We start from the raw sequence: 11,615 nt of genomic DNA, 5'->3' as shown, positions 1-11,615 counted from the left end.
ACCAGTACAACAAAAAAGAGGCATTTCCTTATTTTATAACTTGATGCAACAAAAACGTACTTTCACTAAATCTTCTTCTCATCTACAGTAGGAAAAAGACCTTAAATGTTCCTTTACAGAAAACCAATGGCATATAGCTTGCAAAGCCAATCAATCTGCCTTTAAGTGCACCTCCCTATGGGAATTATCTACCAAAATTATTTTACGTTGGTATTATACTCCAGCAGTAATGTCCAAATTTAATTCCCAATCCCCTAACACGTGTTGGAGACTTTGTACCACTAAAGGGGACATATTTCACTTATTGTGGAGCTGCCCTAAGCTAAACAAATACTGGACAAAAATGTTCCAAACAATCTCTGATTTGATACAAACACAAGTAACACCCGATCGGGCATTGGCTCTGTTATCCCTGGGAATAGAAAAATTCCCAGCTAATCTACAAAGAATTGTAACTCACTTACTTTTAGCGGCTAGACTATCTATTACTAGGAAATGGATAGATTCTAATCCGCCATCTCCCGATGATGCTGTTGACCTTACCAACCTCCATAACTCCTATGAAAAAATACTGGCATCATCCTTAGGCCTCGTACACACGACCGAGGAACTGGACGGGCGAAACACATCGTTTTCCTCGTCGAGTTCCTTGTTAGGCTGTCGAGGAACTCGACAAGCCAATTTTCTCCATTCCCGTGAATGAAATAGAAAACATGCTCTCTTTTTGGCTGGTCGAATTTCTCGACAGTTTCCTCGACGAAAATGTACACACGACCGGTTTCCTCCGGAAAAAAATATCTCCCAGCATGTTTCTTGCTGGTTTTTACCGAGAAACTCGGTCGTGTGTACGAGGCCTGAGGCTTACTTCATAAATATACAATCCATTGGGCTTCTTGGAATTTCTGGTATGATACCCTGTCACGATTTACTTCATTTAATTTAATACTAATATTTACTCTTTTTGTTTAGTTAACATTTCTTATAGAAGGATTGCCTCCCGGGCACTATGAGTCCCCTCGGGGGTGTTCGGGAGAGTTCAATCCTCCCTTCTACGATTGAAATTAGATTTTTGTTTCAACATTAGATATTACTAGGAATTCTTTACTTTATTTAAAAAGTATTGTATGTACTTGATTTCGTAACTGGCATTGTATATGTACAATCGGAGATGTATGCTATTTCACCTCTTGTATACTGTAAAACATTATGATTTGAATTTGCTACTATTGTAAAATTTTGAATAATCCAATAAAAATATATTGAAATAAAAAAAAAATTGGAAATGAAGATGACAGGTCCTTTTTAAGGAGAGATCTGGTGTCAAAAAGACCCCAAATCTCTTCTTTAACTTTAACTGATTGCCGACCAGCTGCTGTCGGTTGACTCGGCTGCACGAATTGCAGAGTCCCTTAAATAGCTATAGCAGGCATCATGTCCGCCGGCCACCCACGATCGCTCCAGAGAGAGCCAGAACGAGGATCTGTTAATGTAAACAAACAGATTCCCATTCTTTCAGGGGAATACAGAGTGATTGTCTGTTCCTAGTGATCAGGAACAGCGATCTCTCTACTCCCAGTCAGTCCACTCCCCCCCCACAGTTAGAAACACCTCCCTAGGGAGCACTTAACCCCTTGATCGCCCCCTAGTGTTAACCCCTTCCCTGCTAGTGCCATTTATTCAGTGATCAGTGGCCATTATACTGTATACAGTATATATATATATATATATATATATATATATATATATATATATATATATATATATACAGTACAGACCAAAAGTTTGGACACACCTTCTCATTCAAAGAGTTTTCTTTATTTTCATGACTATGAAAATTGTAGATTCACACTGAAGGCATCAAAACTATGAATTAACACATGTGGAATTATACATAACAAAAAAGTGTGAAACAACTGACAATATATTTCATATTCTAGGTTCTTCAAAGTAGCCACCTTTTGCAGCAGACACATCTCTGGAACTGTTAAGAGGAGACTGTGTGAATCAGGCCTTCATGGTAGAATATCTGCTAGGAAACCACTGCTAAAGAAAGGCAACAAGCAGAAGAGACTTGGGCTAAAGAACACAAGGAATTGAGAAGAGACTTGGGCTAAAGAACACAAGGAATGGAGATTAGACCAGTGGAAATCTGTGCTTTGGTCTGATGAGTCCAAACTTGAGATCTTTGGTTCCAACCCCTGTGTCTTTGTGCGACGCAGAAAAGGTGAACGGATGGACTCTACATGCCTGGTTCCCACCGTGAAGCATGGAGGAGGAGGTGTGATGATGTGGGGGTGCTTTGCTGGTGACACTGTTGGGGGTTTATTCAAAATTGAAGGCATACTGAACCAGCATGGCTACCACAGCATCTTGCAGCGGCATGCTATTCCATCCGGTTTGCGTTTAGTTGGACCATCATTTATTTTTCAATAGGACAATGACCCCAAACACACCTCAAGGCTGTGTAAGGGCTATTTGACCAAGAAGGAGAGTGATGGGGTGCTGCGCCAGGTGACTACCTCTTGAAGCTCATCAAGAGAATGCCAAGAGTGTGCCAAGCAGTAATCAAAGCAAAATGTGGCTACTTTGAAGAACCTAGAATATGAAATATATTTTCAGTTGTTTCACACTTTTTTGTTATGTATAATTCCACATGTGTTAATTCATAGTTTTGATGCCTTCAGTGTGAATCTACAATTTTCATAGTCATGAAAATAAAGAAAACTCTTTGAATGAGAAGGTGTGTCCAAACTTTTGGTCTGTACGTATGTGTGTGTGTGTGTGTGTTTCCCCACCCAGCCAGGTGTGTCAGAATGTGTGGTGCTGTTCACAGAGCTTTGGACACAGGGACAAGCGAGCCAACACATCAAGTGTCTCCTTTGGGGATAAGCATTTTCTAACTTCTAGAATACTTGTCATGTGATATTTCTAGAGCCTGTATGCTTGGCTGTAAAGTCACTCTTAATTAGTGTAAGATTGCATCATGTGGCTGTGTTCTCTGTAATTGCAGTAGTTGGCAAAGATGGAGACAACCAATCTTATTGCATGCAGATTAGTGTCAGTGTTAGAAAGCTTTCATATCTATTATGGACACAGATGGATCTCATTGCCAGCAACAGGGATCTGTGTGTGTGTGTGTGTGTGTGTGTGTGTGTGTGTGTAGTTGTCCAGCAGACCAGTCAGCTGATGAACTGCCAGTGGTGGCATTCTACTGTGTGAATTGTGTGTCTAGTGTGTATATGCTGTTTTTGTTTGCATCTTGTGTCCAGATTGGGGAACTTTGGTTTCCCACAATAATTTTCCAGCGTGCTGGTGGATTTCCAAGCGCGCACAACAGATGGAAACAGATCGTCATCCGCTGACACCCGTAATCACATAGGGACCAATGTATGTCCCATTTTCATCCGCAACGGACAGATGAAAATGCGGACATACGGTCCGCACGTGTGAAAGGGCCCTTAGGAGACAATAAATCTCTTTGCACTCAAAAAATTACTGGCGCCCACCTGTTAATTTAGCATCACACCCACCATGCCTTGTAACCCACTCTACACTGAAGGATGTCAGCTGTCCCTAACTTTGGAGGTTACAGTACCATTAGGCCTCAAGGGGCCCGGAACTTTGCTACAGATATAAATATGGGAAGACACATCCACAGTACCTTTCAGACAAACAAAAATAGCAGCTCAGAATGTGCATTTGATAAAAGCATTACTCTTGCAGGGAGTCAATGTGCATTTGATAAAAGCATTACTCTTGCAGGGAGTCCAGTGACAGATGGACTGTCAGCTCTGTAGACGGAAAGCACAATCTAATCTTATAATTATAGCTACATGTATACAAAAAGGTTTTTATAACACCTGTGCACAACTCCCAGCTCATCAGGGAGTCAGTTTCTTTTGAAACCAATACAATGCTATATGATCCCCCCTCTTGTATTGTTAATGAACACAGCTACGTATTACACAACAGTGACATAAAGGAAAACCATCAGACAGCTCTGGAGCTACAGCAAGCGATGGTGAATTTTAAGTAAGATGAATGGTTTGAATGATGGTCAAATGTGGCCGCCTCAACCTCTTTTAGGACAGATGGGTGACCGATTGCAGTCATTTGAAGCATTACATGACCTGCGGCAGCGTACCACGGACAATGCTGAATTTTCCAAAGAAGCTTGACACATTTTACAAGACTGCACAAACTTTTAGTTGTTAAAAGTTGTGGTTAACTCAGTACATGGTTCTCTGATCGACTGTCACCGCTGGACGTCAAGAGGCCTGTAAAGGACATCAGGAAGAGGCGAACCAGACAATCTTGCAACTATTTTGAAAAATTTCAAAGGAGTTTTGGTAAAGTTTGTTGACAAGATGGCAACTTAATTATTGCGTTTAAAGTATTTAGATCATTTTTGATCACATCACTGCTTGTTTCGAGATAATTATTGCGGAATGTTGATTGAAAGCGAAAATGAATGAAGATACAGATCAAGTGCACAATACTGAATAAAAATAATAATAAAAAAAAAAAAAACGAGGAATAGTGTGAAAAAAATTTGCAGCTAAGGCTTCCAACTAGGTTTTGCAGCATCATGTCAAACGAAGCCGTTGAGGAGGATGTCTTGCGCTGTACAGTATGCCTTGAGGACTACAGGCCTTATGGACCTCTTAAGCCTCGAATCTTGCCTGTCTGTATGCACACATTCTGCGAAAGTTGCCTGGAGAGACTTGGAGCTGATAATGGCTACAGTGTGCCATGTCCCATCTGTCGTGTTTTTAATGATGTCTTTGGCAAAGATGGCATACAAGCACTGCCCATCAACACCAGGGTGAGTTACTTCGAATCTATAGAAGAGGAGATGGTGGAAACAGACGTGCTAGGTTTTATCGACCCTGCCACCCCGTCCTGCCCAATGTGTAGCAGCATCACCCTCTTTGCTCCCTTTGGCCTGGAGGCTGATATCACCCAATGCCACACCTGTCAGTGGGTGAGTGTGGAAATGATGGAGGTGGAACAGGTGGATATGCCCATTCAGGCTGCTGCGGAAGTAAACAGTGACAGGTCTGTAATAGAAGGTAAGGAGGAGAAGAGGGGAGCATCCCTTGTCCCTGCAGCTCGCCCTACTAGGAGGAAAACATGGCTGAGGAGAGCACTGAGCTATCTCAGGTGAGTTATGTCTTTCGTAGAGATGGGAGAGAGTTCAAATACAGAGTGGATGGCTAGACAGCAGATAGTAAGAAAGATAGCATGAGAGAGGGGAAGGAACTATAAATATAGACTGGTGGATAAATAGCTGATAGTGAGAGATAGTGATAGAAAGAAAGAAAGAAAAAGCAACAGGGAGAGGGAGAGAGGGACATAAATGCATGTATTTTTTGGATAGACAACAGAAAAAAAGAGAGGAAGAGAGAGATAGCAAGATAGAGGAAGAGACAGAGGAAGAGCAAAGGTGAGAGAGGAAGAGGGAGATAGTGACTGAAAGCAAAAAATTAAGAGAGACATAGCGACTGAAAGAGAGCAAAAAAGGAAGAGTGACATAGCGACTGAAAGAGAGCAAAAAAGGAAGAGAGACATAGTGACTGAAAGAGAGCAAAAAAGGAAGAGTGACATAGCGACTGAAAGAGAGCAAAAAAGGAAGAGAGACATAGTGACTGAAAGAGAGCAAAAAAGGAAGAGAGAGATAGCAAAAGGGGAAGAGACAGAGGAATAGCAAAAGAGAGAGAGGAAGAGTGACTGAAAGAAAGAGAGAGCGAAAAAGGAAGATAGAGATAGAGACGGGAAGAGAGAGAGAGAAAGGAAAAGAAAGATAGTGACAGAGGGAAAGAGAGAGGGGGAAGAGAGAGAGATAGCAAAAGAGAGAGAGAGAGAGACAGTCAAAAGGAAAGAGAACAAGAACAAGGAAGGAAGAGAGACAGTGACAAAGACACAGAGAGGAAGGAAGGAGAGGGAGGAAGAGAGAGGGGAAGGAATTATAAATATAGACTGACTGGATAGACAGCAAATAGATAGCGAGAGATCGTGACATAAAGAGAGAAATAGCAACAGGGAGAGGGAGAGAGGGACTATAAATACATACCATGTATATTTGCTGGAAAGACCACAGAAGCAAGAGAGAGAGGAAGAGAGAGAGACAGTGACAGAGAGAAAGAAAGAAAGAGCAATAGTGTCAGGACTCAGAAGAAAAGAGAGGAAGAGTGAGATAGCAACAGAGAGAGATGAAAAGAGATAGTGAAAGGAAGGAGAGGGAGGAAGAGTGAGATTGCAACAGAGAAAGACTGAGGTAGAGCGAGAGGAGGAAGAGAGAAACAGCAACAGTTGGGCCGCGTACACACGGTCGGACAAGACTGATGAGAATGGACCGAGGTTCAGTTTCATAGGACCAAACCGACCGTGTGTATAGCCCATCGGTCTGTTGTCCTTCGGTCCAAAATTTTAAAACATGCTTTAAAATCGAACCGATGGCCCGCTGCCCGATCGGTCCAAACCGATGGTTAGTACAGAAACGCATTGGTTCAAAATCAGAATCAAGTCGACGCATGCTTGGAAGCATTGAACTTCGTTTTATTCAGCACGTCGTGTGTTTGACGTCACCGCGTTCTGACCCGATCATTTTTTGGAACGATGGTGTGTACGCATATCAGACCATCAGGCCACTTCAGCGGTGAACTGATGTAAACGGCCCGTCGGACCATTCTCATCGGTTTGGAACGACCGTGTGTACGCGGCCTAAGAGAGAGATAGTGATAGAGAGGTGGGAGGAAGGGACTATAGAGTAAACACATGCTTGCTAAAAGAGAGGAAGACAGAGAGAGAGGAAGAGTGATTGTGACAGAGAGAAAGAGAGAGATGAAAAGAGGCAGAGAAAGGAAGGAGATAGATAGCAACAGAGAGAAAGAATAAGGAAGAGCGAGAGAGGAAGTGTGAGAAAGAGGAGGAAGAGGGAAATAACTACCGAGAGGAAGAAAGAGATAGCAACAGAGAGAGGTAAGGAAGAGGCCATAGGCGTGCGCACAGGGTGTGCCAGGTGTGCCCAGGCACACCCTAATTACCCTGTGCAGCACAGATTCCCCCTACTCCCCTGGCTCCCCCCCCCCACAGCGCTATCAGCTTTCCTCCTCTTCTGTAGGCTGTTGCTGCTGGGATGTTTTAGGCGTGGGGAAGGAGCCAGTAAATATGTATTTTACCGGCCCCTTCCCTTTCTGAATGAACATCGTGAGTTATCGGTAGTGTGTGTTTGGGGTGAACACCCTAATGCAATAGGCTGTGCACATCTATGGAAGAAAAAAGGAAATATTGTTGCGCAGACCCAACGTGTGATACAAACATAAATTGTCAGCTGCGTCTTAAGTGTGCCATACAGCACAAACAAACATAGTAAAAAAGGGGAAGTCGCGCTAATTAGATTGATATAAATACAGTGAAACACCAGTGATTAATGAAAATAAACCATACGTGAAAAAAACATACGTGAAAATAAACAATTCTATATATGGTGATAAACACCCTCAATGGGGTAGGTGTATATTATGAATAGCTAATAAATGGCATAAGTGTCTCTTCAGTTAGTATGGGCAAATTGACAATCCAGACAAGCCAAGCAATTTGTAAAGCAGTCCACAGGTGTAGTGATGAAAAGAAATCCTTAGGTAATAGTGACAACGACCACTCTGTGTTCAGAACAAACAGGAGACCTCCACCACAAATTGTACTGACTCTTACCAGAATTCAGTAAATAATAGGCATAAAGATAAATCCAGCAGCAGCCCGCAAGATTAGACTTCAACCAGCGATATCTGTACTTTAGTAATCACCATTGGAATCCAGAAGCAAATAATGGTAGCCGCCTTGTCGTGCATAAGATGGCACAGATGTATTGTATAATGGGACTTAGAATCGCTTCCTCAGACCGCAGCCTAGATGACCACACCCCTCACCTTACTCACCGAGTCATCCAGCACCTGATTCCGAGCCAGCAGGTGCTGGATGACTCGGTGACACCTGTGGACTGCTTTACAAATTGCTTGGCTTGTCTGGACTGTCAATTTGCCCATACTAACTGAAGAGACACTTATGCCATTTATTAGCTATTCATAATATACACCTACCCCATTGAGGGTGTTTATCACCATATATAGAATTGTTTATTTTCACGTATGTTTTTTTCACGTATGGTTTATTTTCATTAATCACTGGTGTTTCACTGTATTTATATCAATCTAATTAGCGCGACTTCCCCTTTTTTACTACATCTATGGAAGAGGCTACTTGCTTGCTGGATAGCAGTGGTGGCTGGTGTTTTTTTTGGAGGGAGGGGGCGGAAAACAATCCACCCACCCAGTCAGTGAGTCAGGCGGGGACCCGCACTTACACTATCTCATGGGCAGCGCGGTGGATGGCGGTGGCTTCTCTCTGGGTTGTTTGCTGCTCGGTTCCCCTGCGTGTGTCGTCTGCAGGGCAGCCATCCCAAATTTTGGGGCCCCTTACACAGCTTTAGGCAGGGCCCCCCTGGGACAGAGAACTGGGGGGGAGGGGGTGCTGACGAAAAAAAAAACAAGTGTAATCTCTTCTCTCCTGATGCGAGATAATAAGCGGCGGGGGGTGGGGGCCTGGGAACCATTGGGCCTCTTACAGGTGTAATGTCTGTACTCCCCTGCCCCCTGATGGCAGCGCTGGTCGTATGTCTCCTGCCGACCAATCCGATTGGATCTCTTTTTGGCTATTCTGTCTCTAATCACATGCTTCCATTGGAATACATGGTCCAGAGTCCCTGTATGTAGATTAGGGTGCTGGACGCATGGATGGGGGGGTGGCACCCGTGCACCCCTAGTGGATCGGCTGCCACTGCTGGATAGACTGCATAGAGAGAGAGGAAGAAAGAGATTGTGACAGTGAGAAAGAGAGACTGAGGCCTCGTACACACGACAGAGTTTCTCGGCAGAATTCACCGAGAAACTCGGTCAAAACCCGGATTCTGCCGAGAAACTCTGTCGTCTGTACAGTTTTGGCTCGATGGAGCCGCCGAGGAACTCGACGAGAAAATAGAGAACATGTTCTCTATTTTCTCATTGTCCGCGTTGTTCTATGGGAGAAGGCGGCCCGCCGAGCTCCTCGGCGGCTTCATCCCAAAACTCGACGAGGAACTCGACGTGCCAAGCACGTCGAGTTCCTCTGTCGTGTGTACGGGGCCTAAGGCTTTAGATACAGACTGGAAGGATGGTCACCAGATAGAGAAAGATAGCAATAGTGACAGACAGAGAAAATACTGCAACAGTGAGAGGGAAATAAAGACATACTTGCTGGATAGACAGCCAATAGAAAGAGTGAGTAGCAATAGAGAGAGAGGGAGGAAGGGATTATAAATACAGACTGCTTAGATAGACACCATGAGGGAAAGAGACAGTGACAGAGAGAATCAGCTCTAATAAACTTCTAAGACATTTAGAGAAAGAAACTGTGTATGCGTGATTGTAGTGACAATGGTTAGAGCTGTAAAATCGACTCCAGTCCATAAAAGCAGTATTAGCCCTGGATATAGAAGAGGAGAGTTAACATTTTTGCCAGGTTTCTGTCTATGACCCCAATGGGGAGATTTCCCGTCACTTCCTGTTATCTAAAGCCCATACAATTAATAAGTGTAGCAGATGCCGCAGGGACAGGAAAGCACAGACAGCAATAAACACAATGGGGGTTATTTACGAAAGGCAAATCCACTTTGCGCTACAAGTGCAGAATACAAGTGAAAAGTGCACTTGGAAGTGCAGTCGCTGTAAATCTAAGCGGTAGATCTGAAATGAGGGGAAGCTCTGCTGATTTTATTATCCAATCATGTGCAAGCTAAAATGCTGTTTTTTGTTTTCCTTGCATGTCCCCCTCAGATCGACAGCGACTGCACTTTCAAGTGCACTTTGCACCAGTAGTTTGCACTTGTGGATTTGCCTTTAGTAAATAACTCCCATTGTTAGAATATCTAACCCTTTCCTACTGCCTAAAAATGTGTTTATAATTGTCTGTGTCTCCATTGGAGATATGTCATTTCCTGTCCTGAGAGGAATTGCAGGTGTTTCATCAGATTTGGCAACTTGTCAGAATTAGTAACAGAAGTGACGTTCCCTCGCCGCCATATTGCTACACACTGCACTCCTCCACAGTAACGATACACGAGAAGGAGGCAGGCGGACATTTTGTTACACCCACCAGAGTTTTGCATTTCACAGTTTTTTTTAACAGTAAACGGGACATATATGGTGAAATACAGTAAACAGTATTATATTATTCTGTCAGATTAGCAAACCTGTGAGATCAGCAAGTTTGCCGCTGCTTTTAAAATTCAACAAGTCTGATTTCTAAATACTGTATTTCGCCTTATAAGCTCCTTTTACCGTTAAAAATAAGTGTGAAATGCAAAACTCCGGGGGGTGTAACAAGATGTCCGCTTGCCCCATTCTCAGTACTGTATATTCTTACTGTAGAAGAGCGTGGGGTGTAGCAAGATGGCGGCGACGGAAGATCACTTCCATTACAAATTCTGACAGGTCGCCGAATCTGACAAAACACAGGGAAATCTTTTCAACTAAGATATAGGCACAAATAACAAACAAACAGAGGCTTCAACCTTTTGTCAATCTGTCCAACACAACAAGCAAGGTGCAATGTGCCATGACAACCAATCAGAATTCACTATTCTCATATCTGACTTTAGTGAACTGAAATCTGATAGGTTGCTATACGTTGTTGTACTTGCTTTATCTATAAATAATGGTTCATGGATTATTGGTGTCTGCTGCTTGGGAGGTATAAGGTTTGGGGGGGGGGGGGGGGGGTTGCAGAGTGTTGCATTATCATTAAATAAGGTGTTATCATTGAACAGGAAACGCCTCTATCGACACTGACGCAGATATCGGATGAAGACGTGCAATTTATCACTGGCAAGATGGCCTGTCTCATGCGCGGTGTACCAGATACAAACTTGCTTGCAATCTAAAATAAATGTTTTTGTTTTTTTTGTCCCAGTTTAATTTTTCTAATCATTTGCACACAGGGATGCTCAGTGCACCCCCCTACACTCCCGATCCGCTGTGAAGACTAATCATTTGTATCACTGCAGCAGGGGGATGGTGTTGTGGTAATTAGAAAAGATTACTTGAAGTGCTGGGACTCCGAGTTCCCATAATCAGCCTTATCTACATAACATTTCAATGTGAAACCATGCAACAAAAATTGTAAAGAGAAAATAGCTGCGCTATATAAGAAGTGAATTAAACCATGTGCAAGTGACTGATGGTCAGTTGTGCAACAGTGTATCCGACAACCAATGCAATTACTGACAGATAGTGAATTTAACTATATGAATAGATAAGAAAAAAAGAAGAAGATCACACTGAACGATAAGGTAAAACCTTGTGAAGGAAAAAGATACTAGAATACTCTATTGTACTCCAATGGATGAACAGTGCCTTAAAATCACATATGTATACCAATATTAATGGCTATATATATGCAAAAACAGAGTGAATAAAAACTAGAACGTAAAAATGCAAAATTCACCCTGACACAAATAGTGTATTACCTCAAAAACGCTTGTTCCTCTATTCCAAATCGCAATATAAAAAATTGTACAA

At 42.9% G+C, this 11,615-nt stretch overlaps 1 protein-coding gene across 1 annotated transcript; it reads left to right on the top strand.

The window, feature by feature from the left end:
* The first annotated feature begins 3,932 nt into the window (after nucleotides 1-3,932).
* Nucleotides 3,933-11,309, top strand: LOC120914113 (probable E3 ubiquitin-protein ligase RNF217). Its single transcript, XM_040324602.1, has 2 exons — nucleotides 3,933-5,163; nucleotides 10,865-11,309. The coding sequence occupies exons 1-2, from the start codon at nucleotides 4,589-4,591 to the stop codon at nucleotides 10,884-10,886; spliced, it is 597 nt and encodes a 198-aa protein (XP_040180536.1). The 5' UTR covers nucleotides 3,933-4,588; the 3' UTR covers nucleotides 10,887-11,309.
* Nucleotides 11,310-11,615: the final 306 nt, after the last annotated feature.

The sequence above is a fragment of the Rana temporaria genome, chromosome 9 (assembly GCF_905171775.1).
Source record: "Rana temporaria chromosome 9, aRanTem1.1, whole genome shotgun sequence".
NCBI classification, from domain to species: domain Eukaryota; kingdom Metazoa; phylum Chordata; class Amphibia; order Anura; family Ranidae; genus Rana; species Rana temporaria.
This window is presented reverse-complemented; position numbering and strand designations above follow the sequence as displayed.

Bases quoted from the DNA above. Each gene is read 5' to 3' on its own strand.
- LOC120914113 (XM_040324602.1), top strand. From the start codon at position 4,589: ATGTCAAACGAAGCCGTTGAGGAGGATGTCTTGCGCTGTACAGTATGC. The intron at 5,164-10,864 runs GTGAGTTATGTC...ATCATTGAACAG, and splicing joins AGAGCACTGAGCTATCTCAG to GAAACGCCTCTATCGACACT.